This window comes from Ammospiza nelsoni, chromosome 13 (genome assembly GCF_027579445.1).
Source record: "Ammospiza nelsoni isolate bAmmNel1 chromosome 13, bAmmNel1.pri, whole genome shotgun sequence".
In the NCBI taxonomy this organism is placed as follows: domain Eukaryota; kingdom Metazoa; phylum Chordata; class Aves; order Passeriformes; family Passerellidae; genus Ammospiza; species Ammospiza nelsoni.
Genome location: NC_080645.1, coordinates 9890245 through 9904907, shown reverse-complemented (window position 1 = coordinate 9904907; position 14663 = coordinate 9890245). Strand labels below are relative to the sequence as shown.

The 14663-nt window shown below is 41.0% G+C and overlaps 1 protein-coding gene across 1 annotated transcript in view; it reads right to left on the bottom strand.

The window, feature by feature from the left end:
• Positions 1–14663, bottom strand: part of ADCY7 (adenylate cyclase 7) — a 55517-nt gene that overhangs the window by 14768 nt on the left and 26086 nt on the right. The window contains exons 6-15 of the mRNA XM_059481552.1: positions 14365–14526; positions 13500–13649; positions 11106–11254; positions 10674–10785; positions 7941–8068; positions 7565–7723; positions 3904–4036; positions 2452–2637; positions 1173–1216; positions 500–580 (exon numbers count right to left, since the gene is read on the bottom strand). Of these exons, the coding sequence (XP_059337535.1) occupies positions 500–580; positions 1173–1216; positions 2452–2637; positions 3904–4036; positions 7565–7723; positions 7941–8068; positions 10674–10785; positions 11106–11254; positions 13500–13649; positions 14365–14526 (1304 nt within the window). The remainder of the gene's footprint in view (positions 1–499; positions 581–1172; positions 1217–2451; positions 2638–3903; positions 4037–7564; positions 7724–7940; positions 8069–10673; positions 10786–11105; positions 11255–13499; positions 13650–14364; positions 14527–14663) is intronic.

Genomic DNA, 14663 nt, shown 5'->3' with positions numbered 1-14663 from the left:
AGTTTTTCTTCTTCAATTCAGTGTTTTAAGAATTTGTTAGGAATGTAAATATTGTATTTTAAATTAAAACAAATAAAACAAAAAAAAAAAAAAACCCAAACCACCACCAACACACTGCCTGTGTTTGTCTGCTTCTAAATGCAAATGCAGTGCCAAAGGAATTACCTGCCCCTGACAGATGATTTGCCTTCAACCCCCAAAACTTTTGACTTTCTACATAGTTTTTTGTTCAGAACAGTGTCCCATCTCATGACACTTCTTGTTTTAATAAAGAAAACTTTGAACAGAAAGACTGATCACTGGCTTCTTGCTAAATAATGCAGTAACAGTTTCATATTCAAATTAAAAAATAAACCAGAAGCTAAATAAAAACAAAGAGAAAAAAAGGGCAAGACAAAAACCCTGATAACTTTATACATATACTTTATATCTATGCTTAAATTGAAAATGTAGGTAAATCTCAAAGAAAATATGAAGAATAAATGAAAGTACTGCATACGTAGTTGAGCTGAGGCCTTCAATGGTTGACATCATTTCATCATAAATATCTTCCTCTATCCTTCCCTTCTGAGATGAATTTCTGAGGATGAAAAGAAGTCTGTGTCACAAATGCTACTCAGAAACAAGTAATGGGTACAGAACACACTTTGTCAGCACACAGTGGGGCAAGCCTCCAGGGAAAAGTTAAACCAAAATGCTCCAAACTGATTAAAAAATATACCCAGGAGCACTTTACTAAGCATTTCTCTAGTTACCCAAATCATGCATTTTTCAAGACAGCATTTTGACAAACTGAGGGAATGTTCCACAAGTGAAAATCATCTCCTCACTTAACTCAGTGTTGTAGGTACCATTGACAATTCTTATCATATTGTAATATTGTAATATAAATTTGCTTGCTGCAGCCCAGCAAGCAAAATGGAATCTGAATGACTGGGGGGACAGTAAGACAAGAAGTTCCTTTTAGAGTTTGCTAACAATTACAAACATGAGCTGAGAAATCTTCTAAAGGCCAAAGCTCTAGCTTAACCTTTCTAAGGCAGGACTACCATACACACAGTGATTAATCAACCAAACGAACACATCCTTACAGCACACTGAACTGCAAGAGGAGCACAGGAGCACCAAAAAACAAAAAAAAAAAAAGGAAGAAAATAAGGTACTTGACAAACCTATCAGAAGTTCTCTGGCGCCCAGTAGAACACAAAGGTATTTCCTAAATAAAATAGGAATTCAGCATAAGTTACACATTCTTTGAATAGCAAACAACTATGGAAAACAAACATTAAGACACTACCAAAACCATTTTTATTCAGAAATAAAAGAAATGTTTCTAAAAACCAATCCTTTCCAGCAACGCTTTCTGCTTTAACAAGTGAGAAGTGAGTGTTTTCTGACAAAAAAGATCGTTAGATCATCCCTCTCATTTTTCTCTACACACCAAAATAATTAAGCAAGCACCAGCAGAAGCAAACAGACTGGGAACCACTTCCACAAATCTGAATGGATGCTTAATTTAAAATTTACTACAGCTGTGGCTCCAGGACCACACCTGACAGCATGCACATCTCCTGCTTCCACCTTTCAGAAAGGGAAGATGGAAGGAAAAATTAGTTTTCTTATATTTTAAAATCTTGAAAACCTTAAGAATTCTTGATCTTAAAAATTCTTTACTGATAAAATCCAGTTGCGAGGAGAGCATGTGGAAGGACTATTTATTTTCTATACATTTCAATTAAGTATTGAGTGTGTCCATCTGGTTCTTTTTATGAAAACCACATGGACCAGGCAGGATCTCAAGATGGGAAAAATAATAGGAAAAATAGATAATTTTGCTTTGAGGATATGCTAGGTTATAGTATGCTAGAGAGATTGGCAGTCTGAGAATGGTGAAGGTCTGACAGAAGGAGAAAGTCACAAAGTCTGCTTTTCTGACTGAAACAATCCAAGGAAAAGGCAACATGGTGACAACAGCAATGCACTTCTGAGGAGAGCAGCCAGTATTTTTCTGTACCTATTCACACTTCCCCTTACATGTTATTTCACTCAGTATCTCAAATCATGTATTTCCATATAAGTTAGGAGTAATAGTTTTCCATATAATTTCTCAACAAGAGACTGGAGGGAGTTCATAAAATAGTAGAACTTAAGAAATGCTTTCTCATTGTTCATCTTCCCACGCTTTTCTCACTTTTCTTTGGCACAGAGGGATTAGACACTGTCCTACAGCCCATTAGCTCAGGGTTGGGAAAAGAATGGAATGGAACAGCTCCAGAATGGAAGCTGGCAGTGTGCAGCACTGCTGCCTGACTACAGAGAGCAAGGGACAGACACCCCTCAGCTGGGTGCACTGCACACCAAGGGTCAGAGCAGCCACACAGCCACCACAGGCAGGTGTGGAGTGGCACCGGAGCAGTTGGCAGAGAATTGGCAGCACTCTGGGTCACTGACCTTCCTGCGGCGGCCCTGCGAGCCCGAGCAGTCGCTGCTGACGCTCTCGCGGTGGCTCAGGTGCGCGAAGGGCCGCGCCGCCCCCCAGGACTCCAGGTAGCGCGTCATCCGCACCGAGGCGCGCATCTTCAGCCCGTCGTTCACCCGCGCCTTGGGGACGTGGCTGTTGGAGAGGCACTGCTTGGACTGGCAGAAAGAAAACACGTGGACTAAACAGAAATTCAGGCAAATTTCCAAATACTGAAGCTCTGTGTGTTGAGTAGTTTAAGACTCAAATCTCGCCGTTTTGTAGGTTTCTGGACATATCAGCAACATGTCAGCCGACCTCAATTCCTTTATCCCGTTTAATTAAGGTGAGCTAAAGCAAATCACAGCACACACAAAATTAATTGCTTCAGCTGCCTTCACCAGACTTGGCTTGCAACACTGCAACAAACTCCACATTTATGTACAGTGATGCAAGGGCCCACAGGATCTTATGAACAGATACAGTTCCCTTGCAGTCAGCACTACAGCAGGGGAAAAACGTGCCAAACTCCTGAGCTGCTGGGGTGTATCAAAACAGTGGTTAGAAGATCCCACAAATTACAGACTCCACATTAGATTATATCTGTGTCACAGCTGCTGAGCCAGGCAGTACAGACAGTGTGTACAGCAATACCCTTGCAGAACTACAGAATAAACCAAGACATCAATGACTGATAATTCTCTAACATTTCACAAGTGTCTTCAAGGGAGCAGAGACCATTATAATAGTCATAGGTCCTCATTCTGAGAATAATATGTGCTGTGTGCAGCTGGGGGGGGGACTGCAGTATTGAAAAATATAACCAAGATAAGATTGAGTTCTTGCTAATTAAAAGTGGCTCTATGCTGTTCCTTCCTGTAGAGATCAGGAAGTAAAGAAGTTTCTCCTCTGCATTCTTTTTTCATTTGCAACATTTTACTCATCAACCACAAGCCAGTTCAAAATAGCAATAATTCAGGTGTTTGTAGCTACCAAGCTCTAAGGGAGCAACCCACAGTTGCTAACTTCACACTGAACAGAAGGTGAATCTTCCTTTTCAGATAGGGAGGAAGACGTCTGATGCTATTTTACAGGGACTATTTTATCTGCAAGTGGCCACACAGTACAGGTATTCTTTCATTCCTCATCTTTTGACCTGGGTTTTTGAGACACTTCATAAAAATACATAGTCAACTATGTCTTTTTACTTTAAGTGGGTCACAAAAGAGGTTTCAGCATAACACTTATTACCTTCAATGTAATAGGCATGTCAAAGAAGCAGGATGTGCTTTCAGATCTGAACTCCCAAATCCAAGCTACTCAGGTGACTCACACCATGCTCTAATTCTGCATCTGAATGAAAAAGCTGTGTGCACCACAGAAACCTATGTACTTATGTGTGTATACTTTTGAATAAATATATATGTTTGAAAACAAATACATACCCTTGGATCAACCACTAAGTAGGTTTTGATATTCATGGATTCAAGGTAAGGGTCCCTCAGGTGTCCATTCCCTTCTTCTACTTCATAAGCCTTGCCTAGGTGATTTAATGTTGCTTCAGTGATGTGCACACGGCTGAGAACGGGAGAAAGAACAAGAGACCCAAACACTCACAGAAAGGTCACATTAAGCATTTCATTTACATTTCAATGGTCCCTGCTGACATTTCTGCTTTTCAGACATTCCCTGCTTTGGCAGCCAACTGAAAAATCCTGCCAGTACTTAAAATTCTATTTGCAATCTTTTGCTATAGTACATCATTCATAGCAAGTTCCCTAAAAAACACTTCCCATAATGAGATAGTATTGGTTCAAAATTAAATTGAAATAAGCAGGGAAGTAAATGAAACAAGAAGAAATGTGATCAAAGGAGATCTGATGACTCACAAGACAGGCAGGCTCACAGGCAGGTTGTGAGAGCTGCAGGGAAAGCTCATGAACAAAACACAAGCAAGGACTGCTTTGTGCTAGAAATGCATGAGGGTGAGGGGAGACACAGAGTCTGGGAAAACAAAACTGGGGAAGGTTTTTTGTTAACTCTGAGGAGAATTCTGAAAGTCTGCCTTTTCTGACTGAAACAATCCAAGGAAAAGGCAACACAGCAACAACAGCAATGCACTTCTGAGGAGAGCAGCCAGTATTTTTCTGTACCTATTCACACTTCCCCTTACATGTTTTTTCACTCAGTATCTCAAATCATGTATTTCCACATAAGCTATGAGTAATAGCTTTCCATATAATTTCTCAACAGGAGACTGGAGGGAGTTCATAAAATAGCATTTCTTAAGTTCTACTTTCTCATTGTTCATCTTCCCATGCTTTTCTCACTTTTCTTTGGCACAGAGGGATTAGACACTGTCCTACAGCCCATTAGCTCAGGGCTGGGAAAAGCACAATTCCAGAATGGAAGCTGGCAGTGTGCAGCACTGCTGGCTAACTACAGAGAGCAAGGGAATCACTCCTCTATCCACGCCCCCTTCCTAAAGCTGGACATAGGTTTGCACGGAGGTAACATATCCAAGACCTGAAAACTACTGGCTGCAGCTTCTAAGAAGGAAGAATAAAAACTTCCTCAGTACTTTTGAAGCCAACAGTAAGAACTGAATTGCAGAGGGTGCCTGCTTTTTTCTGTGTACTGGTAGTTTTCTCAAAAAAAGTTTAGTTGTTACCTTGACTATACACTTTTGCAGTTATGGTGAACCTTCAAATCTGAAATTTTAAAATTTGCTCTAAAGCATAATTTTTTTCCACAGAGACTGGGGTGTTCTGGGTGATGTCTGTGCCCTGAGCCTTAAAACACAGCCACATGCTGCAGCAAGTTTCCTGTGCTTTTCCCTTTCCTCCAAAAAGCAGTACATTTGTTCACTACCTACCATTTTACATTTTACCAAGCTTCCTCTCCCCTCTCCCTCAAACCACACACTGTGTAGGACATTTCTGATCTTACTGCCAACTTCTCTTCCAGTCAGGTGCCAGTGATCTCTCAGCAGTTCCTAATTGCTCCCTGGGTTCCAGGATAAGCACATCACCAAGAGCTGCTCTCCCAGGCGAGCTGGAGCACGCACTGCTGCCCTTGCTGTGCCAGGACAGAACACCCAGCACACTGTGCCAGCCTCCCATGCTGACAGCAGAATAACACGTGCTGAGCCTCCAGCCATTTACACATCAGAGAGAACTGGTCATAAATGCACTTCTAGTTTTGGTTTTATGCTACTCCTTTCTGCTTTAGTAGTGGATTAACACTGTTACGAATGTAAGTAATTTTTTAAAATCACAAGGAAGATGAACAAGGTTACTCTGACACTGGACAGAAAATATTTCAAAAGCTAGAAGCTTTCCTGCATCCCTCCCTTCAAAAGTCTTTAGAATTCCTTCATTTACAGAAACTCAAAATAGAAATGCTTCCTTTTTTAAGCAAAACCTCTGGCTGGCTCCTAATGGCAAAACTGCTTCCAAAGCAGGACTAGCTGACTTTGGACTAAGGAATCCCCAACAAATAATTCCTTGCGGAGCAGAAAAAAAAATACAACACAACACTTCCATAGTGAATAATACCCCTTCCACCCTGTCAGGCTCAATCTTCCACAAGTGGAAGATGTTTCCCCTGGCCAGTTTTGAAACACAAGATGAGTGTGTACTACACAGCTATACGTAGAGGAAGTAATAAGAAAAATGTTTCCGGATCAGCATGACAAACTAAACCAGCTTAATGCCTTAGCAGCTTATCAACTATAAACCTGACAAGCATACAGGAATAATCAGAGTTTTCAAGATTAGGCAGAGGTCCCAAACGTGACTAACAAAGTGTGGGTTTGTGCCATATTCAGAGTCATGCTGTTTGTTTTACCAACAAAAGAAACTTTACAACTCTGTATTCTTGTTTAATCATGCTGAATCAACACAGTAAACCCTTCAGCCTGGCTGGTGGTGTAACTGTTCACCAAGCTCCAAGTAGCTTTCTGTTTCAGTGACCAATGCAATAAAGTATTTTGATATTCATAACCTCTTATCACTTAATAAAACACTTTAATTTTTAAGTTACAAGCATATACCTAAAAGCTGTCTGAAGTAGAGAAATAATAAGAGAAGCTATAATGTCACTGGTTAGAAACACTTAAAAGAAACCAATTTGCCACACTATCACGACACAAAAACGGTCATGGTCTGATTTGGGAATGAAAAAAGAAACAGTCCTATAACAGCTTTTTTTAGTGCAAACTACCAAAATAAGAAAAAAAAAAAAAAAAAAGAGGGTTTATTAGATTAATTCTAATCCTTAAATTTCATTTACAGGAAAAGAGTATACTTTCCTAAAGAAAGAAAATGCAAATGTTGGTGGTTTTGAAGAACATTTATATTTGTTCTGATCAACAAGTGTCTTAAAAAGGCTACAAGAGACCAACCTCAGCTCTAATCCTTACATCACTGAGCAGCAGCTCATGGCAAGTTCTATCCCTGCTCAGCCTCAATCCTCCCATTCAGCACCACTCCCTTCCCTTCCTTCTGCCCATGGCAAATGCACAACAAACAGCAGCTCCACACTCTCCTTGCTGGGATACTCCCATCAGGGTGCATTTTAATTTCTGAGTTGCTTATGAGGTTTGAGCGGTGAATATAGAGCTGACATAAATCAAGTGGAGCTGATCGATGCATTAGCGGAAACGCTGGGCAAAGACAGCTTGGCCTTGTTGACCTAAGGAGCACAACTGTTCTCTGACTAAACTCACAAACGTAGAATTACCCCCGTGTACAGCATGGATTAACTAAGTCAACACAATGCACATGTTTCTCCCATGAAGGCATGGTCAATAAGCAGCCTCTTGCCTAAGAATAGAATTTTATAGCTCGCTAAAAACGCAATCAGAAAATACGAACATTTTACAGTTCTGCTAAGCACACATCTGTCCTATATCCACCACCCCGGGTGAGGAAGTGACGGACCTGGGGCCGTGCCAGCCCGGCTCAGAGGGCACGGAGGGGACAGCCCCGCACGGAAGGGACACCCAGCCCCGGCCCCGCACGGAGGGGACCCGGCACGGAAGGAGCCCAGCCCCTCACAGAGGGGACAGTCGGCCCCAGCCCCGCACGGAGGGCTCTCGCTCACCCCGGCACTCCGGCGGACTCCATGCGGTTGGCCAGGGACACATCGTGTGACCACACGTCGTACTGCCACTTCCTGAGGCCGATGACCCCGCACAGCACGTTCCCGGAGTGGATCCCGACCCTCATGTTGATGTCCACGCCCGTGGCTTCTCTCACCTGCCTGGGGAGGCATCGGGGGTTAGAGCACACTTGACATTTCATCTCCTCCTCCTGTCTCATCATACACTTGGTGCAAAACTTATGGTCAGAACTATGCAACTACAGCTAATAAATACACTTTGAATGTTGACAAGAAAACAAAATACTTAACTCAATATCTCAAATCTCAGTATCTGCACAGTATCTATATTTTAATCAGCCTTCTGTGTAACACTTACTTTATTGCTTCACACATGTCGAGCCCCATTTTAACACAGTTCCTGGCATGAACTGGTAAGGACACAGGCAGGCCAGACACACAGTAGTAACAGTCGCCCAGGATTTTTATTCTCATGCATTCATTCTCCTGCAAAATTACACCAAACATTTTACTACACCAAAAATTAACTCCCAAGGTTCTAGTTTCAGAAAGTCAGGCTTTATTCACTCCTTGTTGAAACAAAGCTTACTTCTTCTGCCCCATGTCTGAATGCCTGGACATTGCCCACTGGAGAGAACAAAAATGACACTTTAAGCATTTCAGAAATAAAACCATCTTGTTAGTTTCTTGCCTTTTTGTTGGAACTGTGTGAAATTGAAAAAATCATAAATAAAATAAAATCGTCACAAAATTTACCATCTAAAATGTTGGGAAATTTAGGTGAATAGAGACTGGAAAAGTACAAAGCCGTGGCTAATTCCAAGTTTTGCACCTGCTAGATAGTGTGTCCTTGGGCCTAGCTGTAGTATGATAACAAATAGTGAAAGAGACATGAGAAAAGAGATGTAACCCCTAAGGAATGAGGAAGAGTTAATGGTATAGTTTAACCAATAGATTGCTTGGCTTACAGAATATTCATAAGCTTATTATTTGCTGTATAAGTGTTTAATGCTTTCTTCAATAAACTGGACCTGTGATGAACCAGCTGGTGTCCTGGTCCCCTTCCTTTGACACTAAAAGATGAAATCGACTTATCTATCTTTTAATCTTCATCTGATTTACGGGCGGTTTTCCCTCTATTTTTACAGGGCAGCCTCATAAGTAACAGTGTGAGGTGTCATAAAACCTCCCAGCACTGAGGGAAAACTTGGAAATTCAGATGCCCAACCTGGTAGTTGTGCAGATGAAAATTGGGGTTTTTTGTTATTTCAAACATGACTGAAGAGTAAGCTGGCACACACTACTATTGCCATTGTTAATAAAAAACCCACAATACTAAATGGTAGCAAAAAAAATTTTTCCTAACTGTGCAACAGAGGATACTGCTACCAATGACTGGCAGGACAGAGCAAAAAGTCTCTGACACTGTCTTTTGTGAACACTTTACTGAAGAATTTTAACTACAAAGGTTGCAAGTAAGCCAGGACTAATTCTGCAAGGCTGTGTAATGTTTGACTGACGAGCAGAGATGGCTCAATTTGGGCCAGCCAATAGCTCCAGCTGTTCAGCACTACCTGCTGTGGGAACACAGTTCCTAAATCAGCTCCAAAATCAGCCCAAATATGTGGCAATTTCCCAAAGTGAGCTGTTCTCCCTCATCAGTTAAAGCCTTAGGGAACATCCATCATTCTCCACATCTTAATCCACCCCAGTGGGTTCTGAGCAGTGCCACAAGTGACAAGATCAGAGGGATCAGCAGGGAAAGCCAGCCTTGGATTAGAGCTGCTGCACTTCAGCATCCAGCTCAGCCATCAATTTTTATTAGGTAAATTGGAGCTTTCAAGATTTGCACATTATGGAAAAGATGACAGAATACTCCCTGGCAGAAAAAAAATAGCACAAAAAGCAGGAACCTCTTCTCACAGCTCAACCACAGAGTTGCAAAAGACCTTGACTCACTAAATCCAGACATTTCAGTGCAATTTGCATACAGCAGTGAGAAATTGAAACTCATCAACTCATCACTCAAAATCTAGATTTTTTTTTCCATTTTTCTGTCTGCAAAACAGTTACAAAGCCTTACCAAATGTGTTTAACCTCAGCTTGTACTTCAGCATTAGAATGAATTTTGCCATTTGGCAACTAAGATGACATAACTTACTCTGTCTTTATAGCTGCTTCACAACAATACAATTGCAATAGTATAACTTATTTTCAGTACTTAAACATTTAACAACAACTGAATTCAGATAAATGCAAAAATTAGCCATGTAATTTAGGCCAAAATATTACTAGCATCTTAGTCAGGTTTTAATCAGTGGTATATTTAAGAATTTATTCAATAATATCCACAAGGGTTTAATTACAGCAATTTCACTCCTCTGCTACATTAATAATTTTAGAGTTTTCCAACTTTCCAAATTTTTAGGATTTCACAAACACAACACACAAACATGTAGATGATATAGTCCCTGTAATGTGAGAACTAAAAACCTGAGTTTGTGATGACTGCTACAAAAAATTAACCTCAAGCAGCCCCTGGAAGTGGTAACAATTCCTGCCAGGCTGAAGGGTCAGTATTGAGGGTATGTCTTAACAGGGACCATTTTAAACTACTCCCCAGCCTTACACTTTTTTGTAAGTATCCATTAGTAACATGAAGCTTTCTTTAGTTCACTCCTGAGCTAAAGAACTCTTTGCCTGATGCCTCTGAATTCATGAACTTAAGTCTGTGTCTGAGAGTTCTCCATTTGTGGAGTCCAACAAACCTGCAAACTGAACACAGCAAAGCTCCTCAGTGGAGTTTGTACACAGAACCTCCCACAGCCCTGCTGCAATCACTTACCACTATCAGACAATTTCCTAAATGATACAGATAAACCTCCACACCCAAGAACTGGAATTACAGTAGCAACTTGTTATATTTCCCATTTTTCATTTACATTTTGTTTTAATGTGATTTTTCCAGTTAGCTTTAAAGCAAAAGCAGTTTTGCCTTCCTAACTTATTGACAAACACCCAGCTGCCTCCTGTTGTGCAAAAAGACTTTTTTCCAAAAGCCTTTATCCTGCAGCACAAACTGTACACCTACCTTTGCAATCTGATCAAACTTTCCAAAGAGTTCATTCAGCATCACTACGAGTTCCTTAGGAGAGCAGTCACTGGCAAGGCGAGTGAATCCTACGATGTCTGCATAAAGAATGCTAGACAGGAGCAAAAGGAAAAAGGTAAAAGCAGGGAAAGTGAAATATGAAGATACCTCAATTCCACAGTCAGCATAACTATTGAAATGTACTTAACAGACAACACTTCTCTCTCCTCTTTGGGAAACAGCTCCAGCAAAAGGGTTCAAGTATCTCCCCTGATTTAAAAGACAGCACACCAGTTCAACACACGTTATCTTCCCACAGCAGGAAAGAAGCTCACTACAGCCTCAAAGTCTGCCTTCAAATTTTAATTTCACTGGACCATAGGTACTGATAAGAATCAGAAGTTTATATCAATTTCTGGGGCTTCCACTTACCTAACATTTTGGTGCCTTTTTACATATAGGCTGTGGAAGTTGTTGTCATGCATCTGCCTGTTATCATTAGTTTCCTTCAGTCGCTCAATGATTGCCAGCTTCATTTCCATAGAGATATGAGCAGGCAGGATGGATAAAAGCAAATTTTCCTAAAAAGTGGGGGGAGGAATAATTGTGCAAAATTATTAACACAGTAAGTTAGAAACTGCAGAATTCTACTGACTGCAAGAAGGCATTAAAAAAACCAAAACAAAATGCCTTTATTCAAATAGTTTTTGAGTAATGCATGTCAGGTTTTCCAGAAGATATTTTTACATTGCTGTTCTCCAAATTATTGATTTCACATTTATGTTGCATATTTTTTCTTTTGTTCCTTGTGGCCTAGGTGTGACATTCCATTGTAACCATGAAACACACACACACACAAAATGTCAGTATTCAGTACTACATTTTCTGGATAAATTACATTTTATTTTGTTCCCTGATGTCAGTGTTATGTTGGCATTTTCTGATAAAAGTTCTGTAAAAGCTTATGTTTTGTACCTAACAATCTATTCAGTTTTTAAAATATCTGTAAATTCTCAAATGCTGGAAAAGCAGCAGCAGATACAAAAGTGTCAGCTGCATGCTGCTATAGCTAACCTGAAGCAATGCCAGAGAAATGAAGCCTTTTGAACTGAGAGAAACAGACTCCTCCAAACCCACTTCCATTGTTTGATTATTCAGGACACCTTTTTACACTGGCTCTCTCTCAAAAGCCCATTCTTCAAAAAGACCCTGGTAAGTTGCTGGGCAGAAGAGGATGACAAAAAAGAGAATACTTTGAGTGAGGAAGGGCTCTCCCACCACAGAGATGGAAGAGGAAATGCTGTGTGGAGCAGCTACAAGCAGGAACTTTTTCAGACAATATCAACAGCAAGATTAGCACATTTTGCAGCCAAGAAAAATGCTAAATACTGTCCCCTGGGACCAAGTCCTTGTCCCCTTTCCCTGGCTGCCCAACACAGCCCTGTTCAGGCACCAGTGAGCTGCCAGGGTTGTTTAACCAGTGCCTGCCCCCAGGAAGAAATACCCTGGGATCACAGTGGGAAGAGACAGTCCTTGAGCATCGAGCACTCGTCTGCACAAGGTACGGGCAGCAGTTTACCTTGAGACTGATGCCAGAACTAGAAATACCTCCTTTCCCTCACCTGCTGTCTGTTACTAGGAGAGTCAGCCCTGGGAAAGACCTTAAACTGACAGCTGAATCCCAGGGAATATAACAGGAGGCTGACACATCTCACAGTGTTCAAGGAAGCAGTGAGGAACCCTGAACAGCAGCTCTCACATCTTTTTCACAGAGAAGTGGGTGGCAGAAAGGATACTCAGAATTGCCTGACAAACTGCAACATGGTTGAAAAGAAAGCCCTCCGTAGACTCAAGCACATTTACACTTCAAACAAGCAACCATTAAAACAAACAATCCCACAGGCAAAATGCTGAACACCCATGGAAGTGAGCACATTGCCCAGGAAATGAGAGCACACTGCCTGCCCAAGGTGATCAGAGGCTTCCCCAGCAGCTGCGTGGGGAAATTCTGGCAGAGCTTTCCTGCAGATTTGTCATCTCATCTCCCAAGATTAGCATCAGAGAACAGACCGCACTGTGGCATTGTGGCATTTTCTGCTTCCCGGTTTGATCAGGGCAGTCACTTCTCAGCCCCTTCTTTTTATCTAATCACTGGTGGGCAGAGAACACGATACACATCAGCCTTGTAGAGCACTTCTTAACCCTATTTGTACCAGGAAAGGTGCCACAGTTTCAGCTTTGGTATCTCTCTACAAAACTTCCTCAGTAAGAAATTCATGCTTGTTTATTCTTTGAATACCACTGGAGTTTATGGAAATAAATATTTTAATCTAATACATTATTTCTTTTTCTCCCTTCACATCCAATTTTCTCCTTTTAGCAAAGGAAAAACAGTTTGTGAGACAATAAAATATAAGAACAAATAATACTTTAAATTTCAATGCAAAAAAGTATGACCAAGGGAGCCATAAAACTAACTGTTAAAATTACCTTACAAGTGATTTCAGGGCATTAAGGATATGTCCTCTTAAGTTATCTTAGCCAGTCCCAGGGACAGTTTATTCTAGGAAAAAAGGAACTAAAAATGACTGGCAATTACATTCCTGTTACAAATACTGTGATTTTCATGTAGACAAGCCCCAGAAAACAGCTTCCTCCCTTTAACTTCCTTCTTTTGTTACAAATGGCACTTTTATTTTTGACACTAGGTGGGTATCTCAAAGATTGGACCAAGCCTTTCAACATGGATTAGTCACCAACCTTATGAATTTATGCAGACTTTGGAAATGAAAACAAGCAACTCATAACATGAGCTAGCTCACTCACTTGCTGCCTCTTTTCAATCTTCAGTTTCATTCGGACCTGGATGCACTTTAAGGTGTATCTGTACAGATCCCATGAAGCAACCTGCATTTGGCGCTTGTGAAATGCACCCATCAAGTTGCCACAAAGGAAAATTACAGCATTGGCAAGGAGCTGCACGAGAAGAAAAATATTTACCTACTGCAGGGCAGTCACTGATACTTCACCAACACACATTAGTCCCATAAAACACAGTCAATCCCAGACCATGTCTCATTTCCTCTTACCCATCCCATAACAAATCATTGTTGCCATTAGCCAGGATGGACCTTGGCAGACATAATCTGACTTTCAGAGTCACAATAATGAAACAGAAAATGCTATGCTATCATTTAACATGTACAGGCTGTGTGGAGCCTGGCACACGCCTGCACACAGGAGCTGGGGTGCTCCTGTTAATGAGCACACCCTGGTGATGAGTGCTGGAGCCCTGAACTCCCAGGCTGCACTCCCAGCCCCTCTGACACCCCAGGGCAGCAGTGGCCCTTGTGATCCACCCTGTGGGCAGTGCCTGGTGAAGGTGGGTAGACCCACCTGAAGGAGCACAAGTTGGGAAGAGTGACTGTGACTAAGCTAGGCATGTTTTTAACAGCTTAGTTTAAAAATTAATTTAACAGCCCTGATTTTTCCACTTAGGTCAGAAAAACAAAAATTGCACTTTAGATTTAAAAATTTGCAATTTTACAAAAAGCCTAAGGGATTTTGGGCCCAAGCTCCAAATCCATAAACTTGAAACATCAATGGAACTTTTCTTAATAGAATAGTTATGCCAAAAGCAAAGAGTAGCTTGACTAGAGTATTTCATTATGTAACCAAGCTATTTCCTTACCTGAAATGGAATGTGTTCCTTATTTCCTTCAGATGTTACACTTACCACAGTTAAAACAACAATATGGGAGAGAGCAGAAACAACACTAATTATGACAGCACCTCTCATCCCAAAGGGTAGCATGGTATAAACTGTGAAGATTATGAATAGAAAGAATGGCACCTTTGGAAAGAAAAAGAAAAATAAGAAAGAATCACACATACATGTCATTAGGTAAATGCCAAAAATCACTACAGAAACAGAAGCAAAGCAGTGGGATTATTACTCAATTTAAGGCTGAACAATTAGAGAGATGTTTC